Below are 18321 nucleotides of genomic sequence, written 5' to 3'. Positions count from 1 at the left end.
TAATAGTAGTAGATGCAGAATCGTTTCGGTCTACGCGGACGTCATGCCTATATACATGATCATGCCTAGATATTCTCATAACTATGCACTTTTCTATCAATTGCTCGACGGTGATTTGTTCACCCACCGTAATACTTATGCTATCTTGAGAGAAGCCAGTAGTGAAACCTATGGCTGGTCTATTTTCCATCATATAAGTTTCCAATCTATTTTACCTTGCAATCTTTACTTTCAATCTATATCATAAAAAATACCAAAAATATTTATCTTTTTATCTCTATCAGATCTCACTTTTGCAAGTGGTCGTGAAGGGATTGACAACCCCTTTATCGCGTTGGTTGCAAGGTTCTTATTTGTTTGTGTAGGTACGAGGCGACTTGCGTGAAGTCTCCTACTGGATTGATACCTTGGTTCTCAAAAACTGAGGGAAATACTTACGCTACTTTGCTGCATCACCCTTTCCTCTTTAAGGGAAAACCAACGTAGTGCTCAAGAGGTAGCATACCCCCCCTGCGGTGTTGGGTGTTACAAGCCGACAGTATGAATCAACGGAAGCAGGATGTGGAGCTCTCAATTTATGGGTTATAACCCTTATTACATAAGTTTGATTAAACCGACAGTGTGGGCAAATATCACAGGTACGGTACTTTGTTTTTTATACAAGTTATAATTAAACCGGCCCTGGTTATGGACTTTTATAGGCACCAGCAGGTTTATGCTGGACATTGTGACCCGCCCGGTGGTAAACCGCCAGGGCAATTTTGTGATCTATTTTTATGCAGAACAAAGAAATACAATCTGCTCTACATGATGATTATACGCATAAGAGGCATATCTTCAACTAGCGGATCAACAGTGTTCTATAACACAAAACGTGCATGATGGCACGGCAGATCAGAGTTCGACTAAACTATTACATGACTCAGCGAGCCCAAATATTTAAGTGTTTTTCAGAAGATCAAATATATGAACCTCCCAGTGGATCAATCTTCTTGGCCTTGACGGCTTGAAGCTTCTGGATCATCCTTCACCGGTTCTTCGTCCTCCTCCGTCATCTGGAAGTTTGGTGATGACCAATCAATGCCACACAAGGCTTGGAATTCAACTTCATCATCTATAAGTTCGAACGGATTAACTTCAGGGGCGAAAGTATGCTTACGGATTGGGGGGATAAGATCCATCACTTTATAAGCCGGCGTGGGCATCTTCTGATTCTCCATATCATAAGCCGCCTGATATTTCGAAAGATCCGTTTCATCAGCAATCAGACTGGCCAGGGGACGTATCTCCTTCACACAGGCAGCAAAGTCTTTCTTGTCAAAGGGAGTGCCATCTTCTTTCAATCTTGGGTACCTAGTAGCTAGCTCGTCCGGGTCTAGCTCTGCCTACCATGCTTTGGCCCGGCTTAAGGCCGTCACGACACTGGCTCTTGCAGAAGACCGCTTTATCTCTTCAATCCTAGCAGGCAGAACAGAAAGTTTTTTCAAGACGTCACTTAGCAGAGTGGGTGCTTGGTTAGTTGGAGAAATAGTGGCCAGTGTGCGCTGAGTTCCAGTATATAGCTGTTCAACAAGCGTGTATACGGCCTTGAGCTTCACAAGAATTTCTTGACCAAGGTTGCTGCTCCTAGGACCTGTGTAATAATTGTGGATTGATCAGAGATGGTTTGTAACATGAAAGATAAGACTCGGTTATGATGATAGCAATGCTACTTACCAAAGATAGCAGAAATCATCTGGGATATACGGTGTTTTAAACAGGTAAGCTCAGTGGTTATCTCTTCCATAGAAGCTTTAGCTTTTTCAGCCCGCTGTGTCAGAGCCGTTCTCTCTTCAGCCCAGGCGGTTCTTTTAGCATCAAAACCGGTCTTTAGTTTTTCTGTTCCAGCCAAACTAAATTTGAATTTTGAGTCGGCTTTCCGGGTCTCAGATTCTTGCTGCTCCAGTTGGGTTTTCACATCGGCCAATTGCGATTGAAGTTGAGAAGTGGTGTCCTATATAAGAACAGATTTGAGTACATATTCAAATTCAGGTCACAAGAACAAAGTCCCAAGCCTTTTGCAAGCAATAACGCCTGGCACTTGGGGGCTAATGGATGCAGACAAAATTCTTTATACAATGGTGCATATAAATAAGTCCCAAGTCCTTTGCAAGAAATAGCACTTGACACTTGGGGGCTAATGCATATTGCTCGTTTTTCACTACAAACTCTATGATGACCCGGTTATGTCAAAGATGACCACAGCCGGCTCATGGGGGCTACACAAGTTAATTCTATTTTCCGAATAGCAATGAAATAGTTCCGGTTTATTCATGATGATTAAACCGGCACTTGGGGGCTACGACTGCAATGTTTGATTACTAATGATTTGAAAGACTCGGCTTAACTCTGACAATGAAAGCCGGCCGTTGAGGAAATCTACCAAGGATGATCATTATATTTCTAACTATTTTAAAGTCTACGGCATATTCAACTCTGTTATATATGGTAGACCTGGGGGCTGACAAATATGCATAATTTATTAAGCAGGAGTTCATACCTCATATATTTGATGCATCTGTTTGACCATGTCAACCTCAAGATCGCGGCTGGTATGCACTTGGTTAAGATAACCAGACAGTACTTCGCTTATGCTCAGTTGAGAATAGTTGGCGATGTCGAATCTCACTTTTTGCCTTTCAATAAGTTCCTCTTTGGCAGAGTGCTTAGCCAAGACAGTAGGTTTTCCCGGCTCTTAGAAGTCGGTGCCAGTAATCACAACATCATCAGCATGTGTTTCTGCCAGTTTAAATTGACTTGTCGGCTCAGTGTTCACAGGGTCAACAGTTATATGATCAGTTGAGAGGTCAGGAATTTCTAGTGGCATATCATTAACAGGTTCATCTAGGTGCTACACAGAAGCCTCAGACAATGGATTCTGCTACTCCGGTTCAGAAACTTTGGGATCTTCAGCCGGTTTAGCCACCTTGGGTTTCTTACTAGGCTTTGCCTTTCCACTGCAAGGATCGGGGGAGGTTAGTACAAATATAAAAGTACAAATAGTAGGAAATAAAGTAGTTACCCGGGTGCAGTCTTGAAAGCCGGAAGGTTGGTCTGCGATGAGTCGCCAGAAGAGGAACGAGAAGTCCCCTGATAGTTTGAATCGGAAGAATTAAGTGGTTGATGAATAAGACCGGCCAGGGGATAAAAAGAGTTTAAATTTGGAGGGACCTCATTTCGACGTTTCCGCGGTGCTGGTGTGTTTGGTAAGCCGGAGGATAGCTCTCCACCTCCGCTGGTCCGGGTTTGTCGCCGGTTCTCGTGATGTTGTTGCTTCAAAAGAAAGTGAGGATCCAAATGAGCTAAGGGGTGTGAAAAGCTTACTTTCCGGGTTACTCGTCGAATTTTCTGTCTTGGCAAAGGCGCTGAGTCGGAGGGAATAATAGTTACCTCTTCTTCGACCGCTTGACTGGCCCCCGTGTCATCCTAATGATAATCAGTGTCAATAAGATAATTGAAAAAGGAGCCAAGGGAGTCAAGGGCTACCTCCAACTCAGAACTGTCGTCCAGTTCAAACATCTTAGAAGCACTTAATTTCTTCTTATTCTTCTTGGTGGCTTTCTTGACGGCTTTTGCCTTGGCCCTGGCTTTCTTGGCAGCTTCATGGTCATACTCCTTCTTCCAGAAAGAAGATTTAGCCTATGAAAGTCATCAAGGTTGAGTTAATAGAACATTTGAATGATAAGGTAAAATAAATAAGTTGGAGACTCATGGCTGGTGGCGGGTTAAGTGTGCAGAAAGGGTTCAGTCCCACTTTGCTGCAGCTTTCCAGGCTCTCATTAAGAAGGGTCTTTGTCATCTCATTGATCGTGTTATCAGTTAAACGTGTGGAGCTGTAGCGCGGTGCATCTTTTGCATCACCCGTATAAGTACACATTAAGCCGGAACGACATCTCAAAGGTATGATTCTCCAAGAAACCCAGCACCGAACCAAATCAATACCGGTTAGCCCATTTCCCAGCAGGGCCTTGACCTTTGAAAGGTTAGGTGCAAGCTTTGACCGCTCAGCAGTAGTAAGCCGCTCGGGAAGATGATGTTTGGGGTTGAGCCGCTCGGCACGATAACCCGGCAGTGGATTGTCATCAGCTGGAGAAGTATCTTTACAATAGAACCATGTTTGGTTCCAATCTTTGGGGTGACTCGGCGGGCGAGCATAGGTGAAGATAGCATATCTTCTCTGTTGAATTGAGACCCCGCCAAGTTCTAAGCTGGGTCCATTAGTAAACTCATTCTGCCGGTTCAAATAAAAATATTCCCTGAAGAGTTCAACATTGGGTTCTTCTTGAAGGTACACTTCACAGAAAACTTGAAAATTGCAGATGTTTGACACGGAATTGGGTCCGATGTCTTGAGGGTGAAGTTGAAAGAAGTGCAGAACGTCTCGGAAAAATTTGGATCCAGGCGGTGAGAAGCCCCGATTCATGTGATCAGTAAAAACAATGACCTCACCATCTCGTGGTTGAGGTCTTTCTTCACCTGGTGTGGGAGTGCGCCAGTGCAGGATGTTTTTTGCTGGTAAAAAGCCGACTTTGACAAAGTCCTCCGGCGTGTTTTCAATGACAGTGGAAGGAACCCAATTACACGAGGTAACTGTCTTCGGCATCGTAAGGAAAGAAGCCTAAAAGAAAGAAAATTTGCTGGTTTAAGTTGATTTGTTAAACCGGAGATGAACGCTGCAGCATATATTCACATTGGCGGCTTAAACGGGGCCTAATGGCATATGACTAATTATAACTGGTGATGTAAGCCGCCATGACAGCAATGGTATTTAAGATCTATGAAAGAGCGAATTCTGCTAAGTGTTGGATAAACAGGTTTTACAGATTGATGCAGTTAATTTTGGATCTGCCGCTGTTCGGAAAAGAAAGTAAAATCAAAACCTAATATCGCAAGCAGCGGAGGAACTAGTATATTGGCAAGATTTCTGCATCTGGGAAGCATATTCAGTGATTAAGAGAAGATATAGAAACAGTTTTCGCATATCTTAAAAGCTATTTTTGGATCGAAGGAAGGATCAAACAGAGGTATGATGAAGAACGACGACGAACTCCCAAGAACTTCAGAAAAACCTAATGGAGATCTATAGTGGAGAAAGGAGAGGTGCTTACTGGATCCATTGAGCAACGGAGAGGCGCCGCAGTTCTCTGGTCTCGTTCAGGTCGATGCAGCGGACGGGTTCGAGGAAGTTGACGAGGTCGCCGGCGGCGGTGTTCAGATGCGCAGATGCGTCGTGAGAGAGAGAGAAAGGTTGAAGACGAGAAGGCAAAGGGGGGAGAGTGAAAAGGGACCCCTGTCCCTATTTATAAGGCTGGAAGGATAAGTGGCATGCGCGGGAATCGAGGAGACCAAAAAATGGATATGTGACGGCAGAAATGCCTCGATTTTTGGAGGTTCATTAAAAGAAATGATTTATTAAGATTTGGGCCTTGTGTAATATTAATGACAGGTGACGTCACGGCGGGTTACCGCAATCCCAGGAGATGACGTCATAGCGGGTTACAAGATCTCGCAAGAATAAATGAAGAAGGATTTTTTCTAAGTGTTGAAGATTGACATGAACAAGTTCAAATCAACCCGGGGCCTAATGTTGGGGATATGACTATTAGGCATGACCCGCCCAGGAGGGGCCGGGTTATACCAATGGCGTTTCATCAAAACAAAGCCCATGAAGATGTTGAAGATGGCGGTTCATGAGGCAAACTTACTAAGGGCCCAAAGCCCAAAGGCGGCTTAAGGCCCATAGGTGTAAACCGCCATATGTGTATGACTTGTATTGTAAGGAAAGTGTAGTTAGTCACCGAGCCAGACACGTTGTGTATGAGCCGGCCGGGACTCCGTGAGCCGCGGGGCGTCAACCTGTGTATATAAAGGGACGACCCGACGGCGGCTTAGGGCAAGAAACAACAGATCGAAAGCTAGGTCAAGCGTATTCGCTCCCTGTAATCGAGACATAAGCAATACCACCTCAAATTGGATTAGGCCTTTAACTTCACCGCAAGGGGCCGAACCAGTATAAACTCCCTGTGCCCTTTGTCCCGTTTAACCCCTTTAAGCTAACCTCATCGCAATGGCTCCATGACTAAGTCCTTCTGCTAGGACATCTGCCGTGACAATTCCATGACACCATCCTTCTTATCCGCCAAGTATTTGGGGCAGTTCCGCTTCCAGTGACCATTTCCTTCGCAGTAGAAGCACTCGATCAGTTTCAGGCTTGGGTCTAGCTTTGGGCTTTTTCATGGGAGTGGCAACTTGCTTGCCATTCTTCTTGAAGTTCCCTTTCTTTCCCTTGCCCTTTTACTTGAAACTAGTGGTCTTGTCAACCATCAACATTTGATGCTTTTCTTGATTTATACCTTCGACGATTTCAGCATCACAAAGAGCTCGGGAATCGTTTTCGTCATCCCTTGCATATTATAGTTCATCACGAAGTTCTAGTAACTTGGTGATAGTGACTAGAGAACTCTGTCAATCACTATTTTATCTGCAAGATTAACTCCCACTTGATTCAAGCGATTGTAGTACTCAGACAATCTGAGCACATGCTCACTGGTTGAGCTATTCTCCTCCATCTTGTAGGCAAAGTACTTGTCAGAGGTCTCATACCTCTCGACTCGGGCATGAGTCTGAAATACCAATTTCAGCTCTTGGAACATCTTATATGCTCTGTGGCGTTCAAAACATTTTTGAAGTCCCGGTTCTAAGCCGTAAAGCGTGGTGCACTAAACTATCAAGTAGTTATCATACCGAGCTTGCTAAACGTTCATAACGTCTGCATTTGCTCCCGCAATAGGTCCGTCACCTAGCGGTGCATCAAGGATATAATTCTTTTGTGCAGCAATGAGGATAATCTTTAGATCACGGACCTAGTCTGCATCATTGCTACTAACAACTTTCAACATAATTTTTCTCTAGGAACATATCAAAAATAAACGGGGAGCTACATCGCGAGCTATTGATCTACAACATAGTTATGCAAATACTATCAGGACTAAGTTCATGATAAATTAAAGTTCAATTAATCATATTACTTAAGAACTCCCACTTAGATAGACATCCCTCTAGTCATCTAAATGATCACGTGATCCATATCAACTAAACCATGTCCGATCATCACGTGAGATGGAGAAGTTTTCAATGGTGAACATCACTATATTGATCATATCTACTATATGATTCACTCTGGACCTTTCGGTCTCAGCGTTCCGAGGCCATATCTGCATATGCTAGGCTCGTCAAGTTTACCCCGAGTATTCTGCATGTGCAAAACTGGCTTGCACCCGTTGTATGTGAACGTAGAGCTTATCACACCTGATCATCACATGGTGTCTTGGCACGACGAACTGTCACAACGGTGCATACTCAGGGAGAACACTTATACCTTGAAATTTAATGAGAGATCATCTTATAATGCTACCGCCGTACTAAGCAAAATAAGATGCATAAAAGATAAACATCACATGCAATCAAATAAGTGATATGATATGGCCATCATCATCTTGTGCCTTTGATCTCCATCTCCAAAGCACCGTCATGATCACCATCGTCACCGGCTTGACACCTTGATCTCCATCGAAGCACCGTTGTCGTCTCGCCAACTATTGCTTCTACGACTATCGCTACCGCTTAGTGATAAAGTAAAGCAATTACATGGCGATTACATTTCATACAATAAAGCGACAACCATATGGCTCCAGCCAGTTGCCGATAACTGTTATAAAACATGATCATCTCATACAACAATTTAAATATCATCACGTCTTGACCATATCACATCACAGCAAGCCCTGCAAAAACAATTTAGACGTCCTCTACTTTGTTGTTGCAAGTTTTACGTGGCTGCTACGGGCTTCTAGCAAGAACCGTTCTTACCTACGCATCAAAACCACAACGATTTTTTGTCAAGTGTGTTGTTTTAACCTTCAACAAGGACCAGGCGTAGTCAAACTCGATTCAACTAAAGTTGGAGAAACAGACACCCACTAGCCACCTGTGGGCGAAGCACGTCGGTAGAACCAGTCTCATGAACGCGGTCATGTAATGTCGGTCTGGGCCGCTTCATTCAACAATACCGTCGAATCAAAGTATGACATGCTGGTAAGCAGTATGACTATTATCACCCACAACTCTTTGTGTTCTACTCGTGCATATAACATCTACGCATAGACCTGGCTCGGATGCCACTGTTGGGGAACGTAGTATTTCAAAAAAATTGCCTACGATCACGCAAGATCTATCTAGGAGAAGCATAGCAACGAGCGGAGAGAGTGTGTCCACGTACCCTCGTAGACCGAAAGCGGAAGCGTTTAGTAACACGGTTGATGTAGTCGAACGTATGCGCGATCCAACCGATCCAAGTACCGAATGCACGGCACCTCCGCGATCTGCACACGTTCAGCTCGGTGACGTCCCTCGAACTCTTGATCCAGTTGAGGCCGAGGGAGAGTTCCATCAGCACGACGGCGTGGTGACGGTGATGATGAAGTTACCGGCGCAGGGCTTCGCCTAAGCACTACGACGATATGACCGAGGTGTGTAACTGTGGAGGGGGGCACTGCGCACGGCTAAAAGATCAACTTTTGTGTCTTTGGGTGCCCCCTGCCCACATATATAAAGGAGGGGGAAGAGGAGGCCGGCCTAGGAGGGGCGCGCCTATAGGGGGAGTCCAACTAGGATTCCCAATCCTAGTTGGAGTCCCCTTCCTTTTCCAAGAGGGGAGCGAGGGAAGGAGTATGAGAGGGAGAAGGAAAGAGGGGGGCGCCGCCCCCTCCCTAGTCCAATTCGGACCAGCCCATGGGGGGCGCGCGGCCTCCCCTTGTGGCCCTTCTCTCCTTTCCACTAAGGCCCATGAAGGCCCAATACTTCCACCGGCGAATTCCCGTAACTCTCTGGTACTCCGAAAAATACCCGAACCACACAGAACCTTTCCGATGTCCGAATATAGCCTTCCAATATATCGATCTTTATGTCTCGACCATTTCGAGAGTCCTCGTCATGTCCGTGATCTCATCCGGGACTCCGAACAAACTTCGGTCATCAAATCACATAACTTATAATACAAATCGTCATCGAACATTAAGCGTGCGGACCCTACGGGTTCGAGAACTATGTAGACCTGAACGAGACACATCTCCGGTCAATAACCAATAGAGGAACCTGGATGCTCATATTAGCTCCTACATATTCTACAAAGATCTTTATCGGTCAAACCGCATAACAACATACGTTGTTCCCTTTGTCATCGGTGTGTTACTTGCCCGAGATTGTTTGTCGGTATCATCATACCTAGTTTAATCTTGTTACCAGCAAGTCTCTTTACTCGTTCTGTAATGCATCATCCCGCAACTAACTCATTAGTCACATTGATTGCAAGGCTTATAGTGATGTGCATTACCGAGAGGGCCCAGAGATACCTCTCCGATACTTGGAGTGACAAATCCTAATCTCGATCTATGCCAACCCAACAAACACCTTTGGAGACACCTGTAGAGCATCTTTACAATCACCCAGTTACGTTGTGGCATTTGATAGCACACTAAGTGTTCCTCTGGTATTCGGGAGTTGCATAATCTCATAGTTAGAGGAACATGTATAAGTCATGAAGAAAGCAATAGCAATAAACTAAATGATCATTATGCTAAGCTAACGGATGGGTCTTGTCTATCACATCATTCTCTAATGATGTGATCTCGTTCATCAAATGACAACACATGTCTATGGTTAGGAAACTTAACCATCTTTGATTAACGAGCTAGTCAAGTAGAGGCATACTAGGGACACTCTGTTTGTCTATGTATTCACACATGTACTAAGTTTCCGGTTAATACAATTCTAGCATGAATAATAAACATTTATCATGATATAAGAAAATATAAATAACAACTTTATTATTGCCTCTAGGGCATATTTCCTTCACGTCGGCACGGCCGTACGCCGTCCTCGGCCGCGGGCTCGTCCTCCGCGAGCTCCTCCTCTTCCGGCGCGGGCCTTCTCCCCGTGAAGAGGGAGTGGTCGGGGGAGCCGGAGGAGATCGAGTTTGTCCCCGTCAAGTAGGAGCCCGAGGAGCTCAGGAGCCACGGAGTCATCGGGCCGGAGGACTTCGTCGCTGATGTCGACGCGGTCGCGGCCGCCATTGCCGAGCGGAGCTTGCGCGAGGAGGCGGAGCGCCGGCGCCACGACTAGGAGCTCGAAGACCTCGTGTTCCAGCAGGCGGTCGCGGCCAACTTCGCCTCCAATGAGAAGGACGACGAGTGGCGGCGCATCCGCGAGGAGCAGAGGAAGAAGTACATCGACCTCGGCAGCTCCGGCGAGGAGGATTGAGCTCCTCCACGGCGTCGTCCATGGCCGCGAGCTCGCCGCCGTGAGATCCCCACCCCCTCTAGTACTAGTACTGATGTACTCCCTCCGTCCGGAATTACTTGTCATCAAAATGGATGAAAATGGATGTATCTAGAACTAAAATACATCTAGATACGTCCATTTCAATGACAAGTATTTCCGGACGGAGGGAGTAATATGTAGTATGAACTAGTGTTTGTATTGTCGGATCATTTAATATATGTAGTATGTGATGAACTACTATGGTGCAATTTCTCCCGCGAAACTGTTTTTTCAAATTATGCAGTTTCATCTACGGTTTCTGATCGGCCGCGCTCGTTCTTGACCCGCAAACGAGATCTTCGTCAAACTGCAAATGCGTTTTGCGGGTTGGGATTTTGCGGGGTCTGCTAGAGTTGCTCAGAGTAACAAAGTACTTCCTCCGTTCTTAAACATTTGTGTTTTTAGAGATTTCAACAAGTGACTACATACGAAGCAAAATGAGTAAATCTACACTTTAAAATATGTCTATATGTATGGGGTAGTCTATTTAAAATCTTTAAAAAAGACAAATATTTAAGAAGGGAGGGGTGCACGATCGAGGAGGATGCGTGGGTGAGCCGAGAGCCCGTCCAAGTTCAACGCACCTGCACCGGATCCGGATAATGCATGAATTGAATTGGGTGCCAAATGGACGCCGTGCTTCGGCTTCAAAAAGGTGGCCAGTCGCCCCCACCGCGCAACAAAAAGTCTCCGCTATCCTCTTCCCCTCCTCTGCTCTCTCTCGATCTTCCCCTCCCTGTCTCCCTCCTCGGCGCTCCGCCGGCTTCTTGCTCCCCCGCGTTCGCCGCGCGCGCTAGCGCGACCGATGGCGTCCGGCGACAGCAAGCCGAGGAGCGAGGAGGAGTGGCGCGCCGTCCTCAACCCCGAGCAGTTCCGCATCCTCCGCCTCAAGGGCACCGAGTCAGTATACACTTTCTGCCATCTCTCGATCCGCCAGTTCTTCATGAAGTGTATGCCATGCGTGTTTGCGATCACGATGTTTAGGAGCAGAGTCTTGTGAGTTAATCCGTTCCTGCTGTGCCGCTGTGCACTGCCTGCGCGTGATGTTCTTTAGTTGTCTCCTTTCTATTTCTTGGAGCCGTGCGGGTGCTCCTCTGGCCGATTTTGATGCTGGCGCCATGGCCATCGATTGGTAGGAGGATTCTTGTAGTTTCGAACCCCTCGTCCTGTCGATTCTGCCTGGATGTTGACTCTGCTTGCTGCTCACCGTTCCTATGTTTTTATTGGTGGATCATGCCAACCCTAATTGAACAATTGGATCCCCACTCAGCACTATCCCCACTCAGCACTGTCTAAGTTGACTTCTTATGTAAGAAGGAATATAGAATTATTAGAGTAAAAAAAGATGTAGTATAATAATCCTATTCAGGATATGCATCTAAATTTGCAAAAATAAATAAATCTGCAGACATGCCCTGATGCCCTCTACTCTTGTAGACAGTTCCCTGTAGTGTCAAGTTGTTCAAAAACCACCACACGGTATGTCTGTTTAGCAACTTCATAATTGAAACTGAGTTACGATTTAGTTACTACTCCTACTTTGCTTTAGAGTTAGAAAAAAAATTAAAAAAGGAAAATTCTTCAAGAACTAGTTGTATGGACTATGGACTGAAAGATTTAAAATTGGAGAGTGAAGTCTAAAAGAAGGTAAATGTTATGTTTTTATCCCAGAAATATATCGACTGTGGCACTAGAGTTTAGGCCATAGTTTTTTCGCTTCCCCTCTATTGAGGCGGAATATACTCTTCACTGGTATAGTTGATTATAATTACCATGCCAAGCATGTGACACTAAAAAAGATGGCTGCCTTTTCAATGAACATTAGTTGGGGTAGGATAGGAAGTTAACTACATTTGCAAACTACTTTTCCTTTCTTCTTCCTTGGGGGAACGAACTGATTCATGTGAAATTCCCGTGTTACAAATCGGTGCTGAAACCATACAAGGACATTAGTTCTGGTGTGATGTGAACCAGTTAACACTCACATCAATCTGCCATTGTTAATTGGGATAACTCTTACAGATGAAACCATATGAGGAAATTTGGCCTATGTACCTAGCAGCACCATGTTTATGCATCAGGAATTGGATTTGCACATATTTGCATAGATACTGAACTAAGTTAGCCCAAAGGGAGCTAAACTCTGAAGTTTCATCATGACAACCTTTGTTTGTACCTGACGTGAAAAATAATTTCTGAAAATGATGCCTTCAAACTAATCTCACATTGCATTCCAGGTTGCCGGGAACAGGCGAGTACAACAAGTTCTACGGTGATGGGGCGTACAAGTGCGCTGGCTGCGGAACGCCCCTGTACAAATCCACCACCAAATTTGACTCTGGCTGTGGCTGGCCGGCCTTCTTTGAAGGACTTCCTGGAGCCATACACAGGACGGTATGCTTCAACAGCCGTTCACTTACTTGATTCTATCATCAGGTCCTTTATTTTGTTTGTTTGGGTAACATACTGAATGGTACCATGTTCCCTTGTGTTCAGCCTGACCCTGATGGTAGGAGGGTAGAGATCACATGTGCATCTTGCGGCGGGCATTTGGGCCATGTCTTCAAGGGAGAAGGCTTCAAGACGCCTACCGATGAGCGCCACTGCGTCAACAGCGTTTCCATCAAGTTTACTCCTGCCTCCTCCTGAATCCAGTTCTTGAGTCATTTGGATGAACTTCTCAGGTCGTAAAACCGTGAAAACAATAATGATTAGGTCCCAGAGCCCGTTTTCTCGAAGTTATGTGGATGAATTTCCCCGATCCGAAGTTGCGGAAAGTCGGTAAATAAAACATGGATAGGATCTTGCAAGTTTCTGCTGTTAACCAGGCTGTAATCCTGTACTCCTAATCTGTTCGGTCTGAAAGTTTTCTGCGTCATGTTTTGGAACTATATATACGTATTATATACACCATCCTATTTTTGGAACTATGCACAGTGAACTCTCTAATCACATTGACCAGTGATCTATACAACTCTCTACAATACAAAAAATAGTTTTGTGTCTTGCAGTATATACCAGGAAAAGAATGCTCAACTCCATTAACTAATCGCATTTCATGATTCACTCCTCCCACTTCGGAGCGTCACTGCAGTCTTTGGTTTGATTCAGGAGACGCTTTCTCCTCCAGCACCAGCACCAGCAGCGTCTTGGCCGGCGGCGAGCAGCTGGAGCGCGGTGTCCACGATGGCAGAGAAGCTCTCGCGGTGCTTGCCGATAGGGACGCTGCCAGAGAAGACGTGGTAGCACTCCACCTCTGACGTCGTCTCGGCGATGGCCTCGAGCAGCTGCCTCATCCCGAGCTCCCGGAGCAAGTCCACAAAGCCACCGCCATCGCGGCGAGTTGAGCTCGTCATGAGCCAGGCAATCTGCTGCACCACGAACCGCCGCATCCGTGGCACTCTGATCTCCGGGTACCTGTATTGCCGCAGGATGCCGACCAGCCGCTCCACGTAGGCGCGCTCGTTCAAGCCGGCCCGGCGCAGCTCGGCGGTGAACTGTTCGATGTCGACGAACCTGCAGATCTGTGTCGTGAGTCCGACGGACACTTCCAGGATCTTGTCTCGTCCTGTCATGGTGGCTCCCAGCACCTGAATGCCAAAGATAGATAATTGTGTCTGTCATCCACATGTCATTTCCAATAAGTAAGTACGGTTTAAGATTGTGCCAGCCATGGTTAGGTTAGGTAGGATCACGCAGAAATACTAGTATAACATGACCAAGCAAGTAAGACATGTCGTACCGTGGGCATGGCCTTGGTCACCGTGCTCAGGCGCGTTCGATGCTCCTCTCCCGAGTAGGCGCAGAGGTTGCGCAGCACCCTCATGGCGTTGAGACACCGAGCGTCGTGGGCGTCCAACGCGGACGCCAGCTGATCGAGCACGTCGGCCCTCTTCAGGATGGCGGCGCAGCTCGCCTCGCTCTCCAAGGCAAGCATCGCCAGCGCCTCGCCGGCCTCGTTCCCGAGCTCGCACTCGCCGGCGTTGAAGAATATCGAGAGCAGCAGCTTGACCACGCCCCCGGTGCCGACGATCGTCTCCTTGGCCCTCTCGTCCATGGCCATCCCGGTGAGGACGTCCATGGCCAGCTTCTGCAGCTCCATGCGCTGGTGGCCGTGCTGCAGGACCCCACGGAGGTTGCTCACGGTGAACACGTTCTCGGCGACGTCCCGCCGGAGCGCCTTGCCCGTCGCCCCCGTCGTGTACACGAGCATCTTGATCACCTGGAGCGCGCGCTTCACGGAGCGCACCTGGGAGTCCGAGGCGCTCGGGTTGAGGAGCAGAGTGGGGGACACGTGCGTGAACTCCACAATCTTGGCGAGCAGGCCACGGGCATTGCCGATCTTGCCGCAGTTGTCATGGTCCCTTGCCAGCTTCTTGAGTATGTGCAGGCCCAGAAGGTTGAACTGCAGGTAGTCGTAGATCCGGTCTGGCACGGCGGCCGCGGCGACGGCCCCCAGCGGGTGGTCCAGGGACGTCGGCGGGCCGCTGCCGGTGTAGAGCAGGGACATGACGGACTCGATGGCGCCGGGGATGCCCGACACGCGGAGCGCGTTCTGGCGCTTGCCGGCGAGCTTGGACACGACCTCGGCGGCGCACTTGCGCACCTCCTCCTCCTCGTGGCGCTTCCAGTTGAGCATCTCGACGGCGCGCTCGATGGAGCGCGGGTTGGTGCCGAGCTTGCGCAGCGTGTCGCGCGCGGAGCCCTTGCTGGTGGCCAGCTGCTGCAGGATGCGCACGCCGATGAGCTGCTCGTCGAGGAAGTCGGAGAGGATGAGGTCCTCGGCGAAGGTGACGAGGTCCATCTTGATGCCGTCGAAGATGCTCCCCTCGATGCACTGCGAGTAGGCGTCGTAGAAGAAGCGCTTGAGGGAGACGAGGCCGTAGGGGCCCAGCTCGCACTCGGCGCTCACCTGCTCCAGCAGCTTGCAGACGGACATCTTCCACGTCCAGTACGCCTTCTCCAGCAGGAAGAGCGACGCCTCCAGCAGCGCCAGCGCGTAGAAGAGCACCAGCGCCGGCCGCATGTTCTTGGCCCCGTCGAAATCGCCGCCGCTGCTCCAGAGCCGCGTCACCGAGAGCGCGACGCAGGCCAGCGCCGACAGCACCTGCAGCCAGTTGAGCAGCCTGCCGATCTTCTTGGACACGAACACCCAGCCGGTGTAGGGGAGCAGCGGCACGTCGGGGGCGTGCCAGGTGCGCTGCTTCATCAGGGCCACGATCTGCCGCTGGAACAGCGCCGCCCTGGCGCGCGCGTCGCCGCCGTCCCCGAGCGCCGCGGCCGTCTGCGGCTCGGCGATGGCGTGCGCGAGGCGGCGGAAGAAGCGCGAGCTGGAGCGCAGCGCGCTGCCGGCCGTGGAGGTGAGGGTGGCGTGGTGCTGCCACTCCAGCTCGTGGCTGCGGCTGAAGACGCGCGCCGCCTCGCTGACGAGGATGACGGTGATGCACCAGAAGTCGATGGTTTTGAGGTCGCTGGCGAAGCCGCCGAGGAGCACCACGGTGGCCCACGCGAAGTCGAGCTTCCCGAGCCCGCTGGCCGCCTTCTCGAGGACGGCGAGCCGGAGCGCGAACAGCGTGAGGCGCTTCTCGGGAGGCTCCCGGCTGCCGCCCCGGCCCGAGCTGCTGCCGTGGCCGCTGCCGCTCCCCGGCGTCATCTCCCGCCACGGCTCGGAGAAGGATATGGAGCCGCCGCCGCCGCTGCCCAGGCCGCCGCCGACCCGGTGCTGGACGATCTCGATGCTCGGCGGGTTCTTCTTCATGGTGCCGCCGTCGTCTTAGCTTGGTTGAGGAGCTTCACGGATGGGAAGCCAGGCCAGGAGATGACGTTGGATTTGAAGCGAATGCTTGCAAGCACGAGCTGGAGAAGGTTTCTACTTCCACAGGTCGACGTACGTACGTGGAACAGTTTGGCTGCGTCAACGGTCAGCTCATGAAGAGATGAAGGCTACTACAAGTAGAAGGAGTAGATGAGGACGTGGAAGCAGAAGGCTCAAAGTGGCCCATGATTGGGTGTCCGGACGTGGCGAGGACGTATTATTCCATTCCACCAACATTTGTGGTTGGTGCAAGAAACAACAATATCTCTTGACTTGTATGCATCCATAGGAACAAGAAGAACGATGTTGAGAGAGGAAGGTAAATGGGAAACTTCTTGTTGTGTTCGTAGATAAAACCCGGGTGAATGCCGGAGAATCGGTGTACGCGAGTGAATGTCGTAAAAAAGGGACACATACCAATCGAAACGGAGGCAAGCGGATGGCGTGGTTATGAGAAGGGGAGGAGCGTCCAAGACGGCGGCGGTGTGGACGGGTGGTGGCCCGGCCGCCAGCTTACTGACGTTGCCGTGCAAGCAAACGACGGACTGCGACCGCATCAGCATCAATTGCTCCGTCGGCCCGCCCGGCCCGGGTCGATCTTCCGCTGTTCCAACGGGAACGCAGGGAGCAATGGAAGCCGATTTCTGTAGCCGCCGCCCCTCTCTTTCCTCTCATCCACAAATTACGTGCCAACGTGAAAGCACAGCCACGGACGCCACAACTCACCAACAGATGCTCTTTTTTTTCACTAAAATAAATAGATAAATAGTTGATGGGGTTGAGGCGAATTAGAGACAGATACTTGCGTACAACGTTCATACGATTTATTTGTTTTTTGACGAGTTGAAATGTTCATATGATTTGACTTGGGCAAGTGAGGGAGTAAGACAATGAAGGAACTATATCTTTGATTTGGTTTGAGGCCAACGGTTGGGTACTAGTACGACGTACGTGCAGAGAATTCTATGTCCGGGACGTGGTCACCACGGCGGCACAATTTGCCATATTTTCGCAAAAACTATTTTATGCCCCCGATCGAACTGCAGATGCAGAGCCGTGTTCACGGAAGCATCAGGCATGCGTGGGTTAAAACGGGGACGCAGGTGGTCACGACTTGCCGCCGCTCCTACGTGGATGTGGAAGGTTGGCGTGCAAGAAAACTGGCCCGAGCGCACGGAGGAAACAATACCACGTCCATGCTATGCCAAATGCGGACTCGTCTGACCACACCCACTTACGACGTGATGACTATGACACACGCCTGGAGACCAATCGCGCTGAGCATTTTTCTTCCTCTTTTCCTTCCGTTTTGATACTCTGCAGGTCAATTCACTCCGCGAGACCACCCATCTCAAACTTAATCGAGTCCAACCTGAGCAAGCCGCTGTCCCGGAAAAATCATTTACGATATCCCATAAACGTTTCTGGCAGGACGCCGGGCGCGCTGCAATAACAGATCCTACATAGCACACAAATTTAAACAAACTACTTCACGCTAAAAACATGTTCATCAAACCTACATAGCATACCATATGTGTCGTGTCGGTGTAAAAACCGGCAGACCTCCGGGTAGGGGATCCCGAGCTGACGATCTCGGACAGATGGTAACACAAACAAGGAAGACGATGTTTTGTCCAGGTTCGGACTCTTTTGATGAATGTAAAACCATATGTTCTGCTCTTGTTTATACTAGTAATTATGCATGTACAACACACGTATTAATGTCTTAAATAAAACATATATTATGCCAAAAATTTAAAGGGAGTGAAAGAAGGATCGATGTTAAATGCCAATGAATATTGTAGTGACTGAGCGAGTGGTTACTTATGCTATTTGGCAAAAAAAAAGGGGGCATAAGAGAATAAGCATATGCAGCTGCAGCTCTTGCTTCATTCCCCTAGAATATCATCGACAGGTTTGCATGCTTGATCCTAGGCTCGAAGCCCAAGCTACCCCCACCTGTAACCATGAAGGCAATGATGGCTCATATTCATATTGGCCAAAACCGCTGGTATGTCATTCAAAAATGCTAGTATAAGACAACATAATTTACCGTGAATGTAAATTGTCAACACCATCCTGAGTAAGTG

At 48.6% G+C, this 18321-nt stretch overlaps 2 protein-coding genes across 2 annotated transcripts; one reads left to right on the top strand and one right to left on the bottom strand.

Annotated features, from left to right (window-relative positions):
* Window positions 1-11051: 11051 nt before the first annotated feature.
* LOC123145695 (peptide methionine sulfoxide reductase B5) lies at window positions 11052-13346 on the top strand. The gene is made up of 3 exons (XM_044565167.1): window positions 11052-11316; window positions 12654-12810; window positions 12913-13346. The coding sequence occupies exons 1-3, from the start codon at window positions 11222-11224 to the stop codon at window positions 13063-13065; spliced, it is 405 nt and encodes a 134-aa protein (XP_044421102.1). The 5' UTR covers window positions 11052-11221; the 3' UTR covers window positions 13066-13346.
* Window positions 13347-13465: 119 nt separating this feature from the next.
* Window positions 13466-16324, bottom strand: LOC123145694 (uncharacterized). The gene is made up of 2 exons (XM_044565166.1): window positions 14159-16324; window positions 13466-14006 (listed from the first exon to the last, which is right to left on the bottom strand). The coding sequence occupies exons 1-2, from the start codon at window positions 16172-16174 to the stop codon at window positions 13524-13526; spliced, it is 2499 nt and encodes an 832-aa protein (XP_044421101.1). The 5' UTR covers window positions 16175-16324; the 3' UTR covers window positions 13466-13523.
* Window positions 16325-18321: the final 1997 nt, after the last annotated feature.

The sequence above is a fragment of the Triticum aestivum genome, chromosome 6D (assembly GCF_018294505.1).
Source record: "Triticum aestivum cultivar Chinese Spring chromosome 6D, IWGSC CS RefSeq v2.1, whole genome shotgun sequence".
NCBI classification, from domain to species: Eukaryota; Viridiplantae; Streptophyta; class Magnoliopsida; order Poales; family Poaceae; genus Triticum; species Triticum aestivum.
The sequence above is the reverse complement of the archived record's forward strand: the minus strand, read 5'-3'. Positions and strand labels throughout refer to the sequence as shown.

Excerpts from the sequence above, each read along its gene's own strand:
- LOC123145695 (XM_044565167.1), top strand. The coding sequence starts at position 11,222 with ATGGCGTCCGGCGACAGCAAGCCGAGGAGCGAGGAGGAGTGGCGCGCC. Across the intron at positions 11,317-12,653 it reads CTCCGCCTCAAGGGCACCGA|GTTGCCGGGAACAGGCGAGT; the intron begins GTCAGTATACAC and ends ATTGCATTCCAG. Across the intron at positions 12,811-12,912 it reads CTGGAGCCATACACAGGACG|CCTGACCCTGATGGTAGGAG; the intron begins GTATGCTTCAAC and ends CCTTGTGTTCAG.
- LOC123145694 (XM_044565166.1), bottom strand. The coding sequence starts at position 16,174 with ATGAAGAAGAACCCGCCGAGCATCGAGATCGTCCAGCACCGGGTCGGC. Across the intron at positions 14,007-14,158 it reads TGACCAAGGCCATGCCCACG|GTGCTGGGAGCCACCATGAC; the intron begins GTACGACATGTC and ends TTTGGCATTCAG.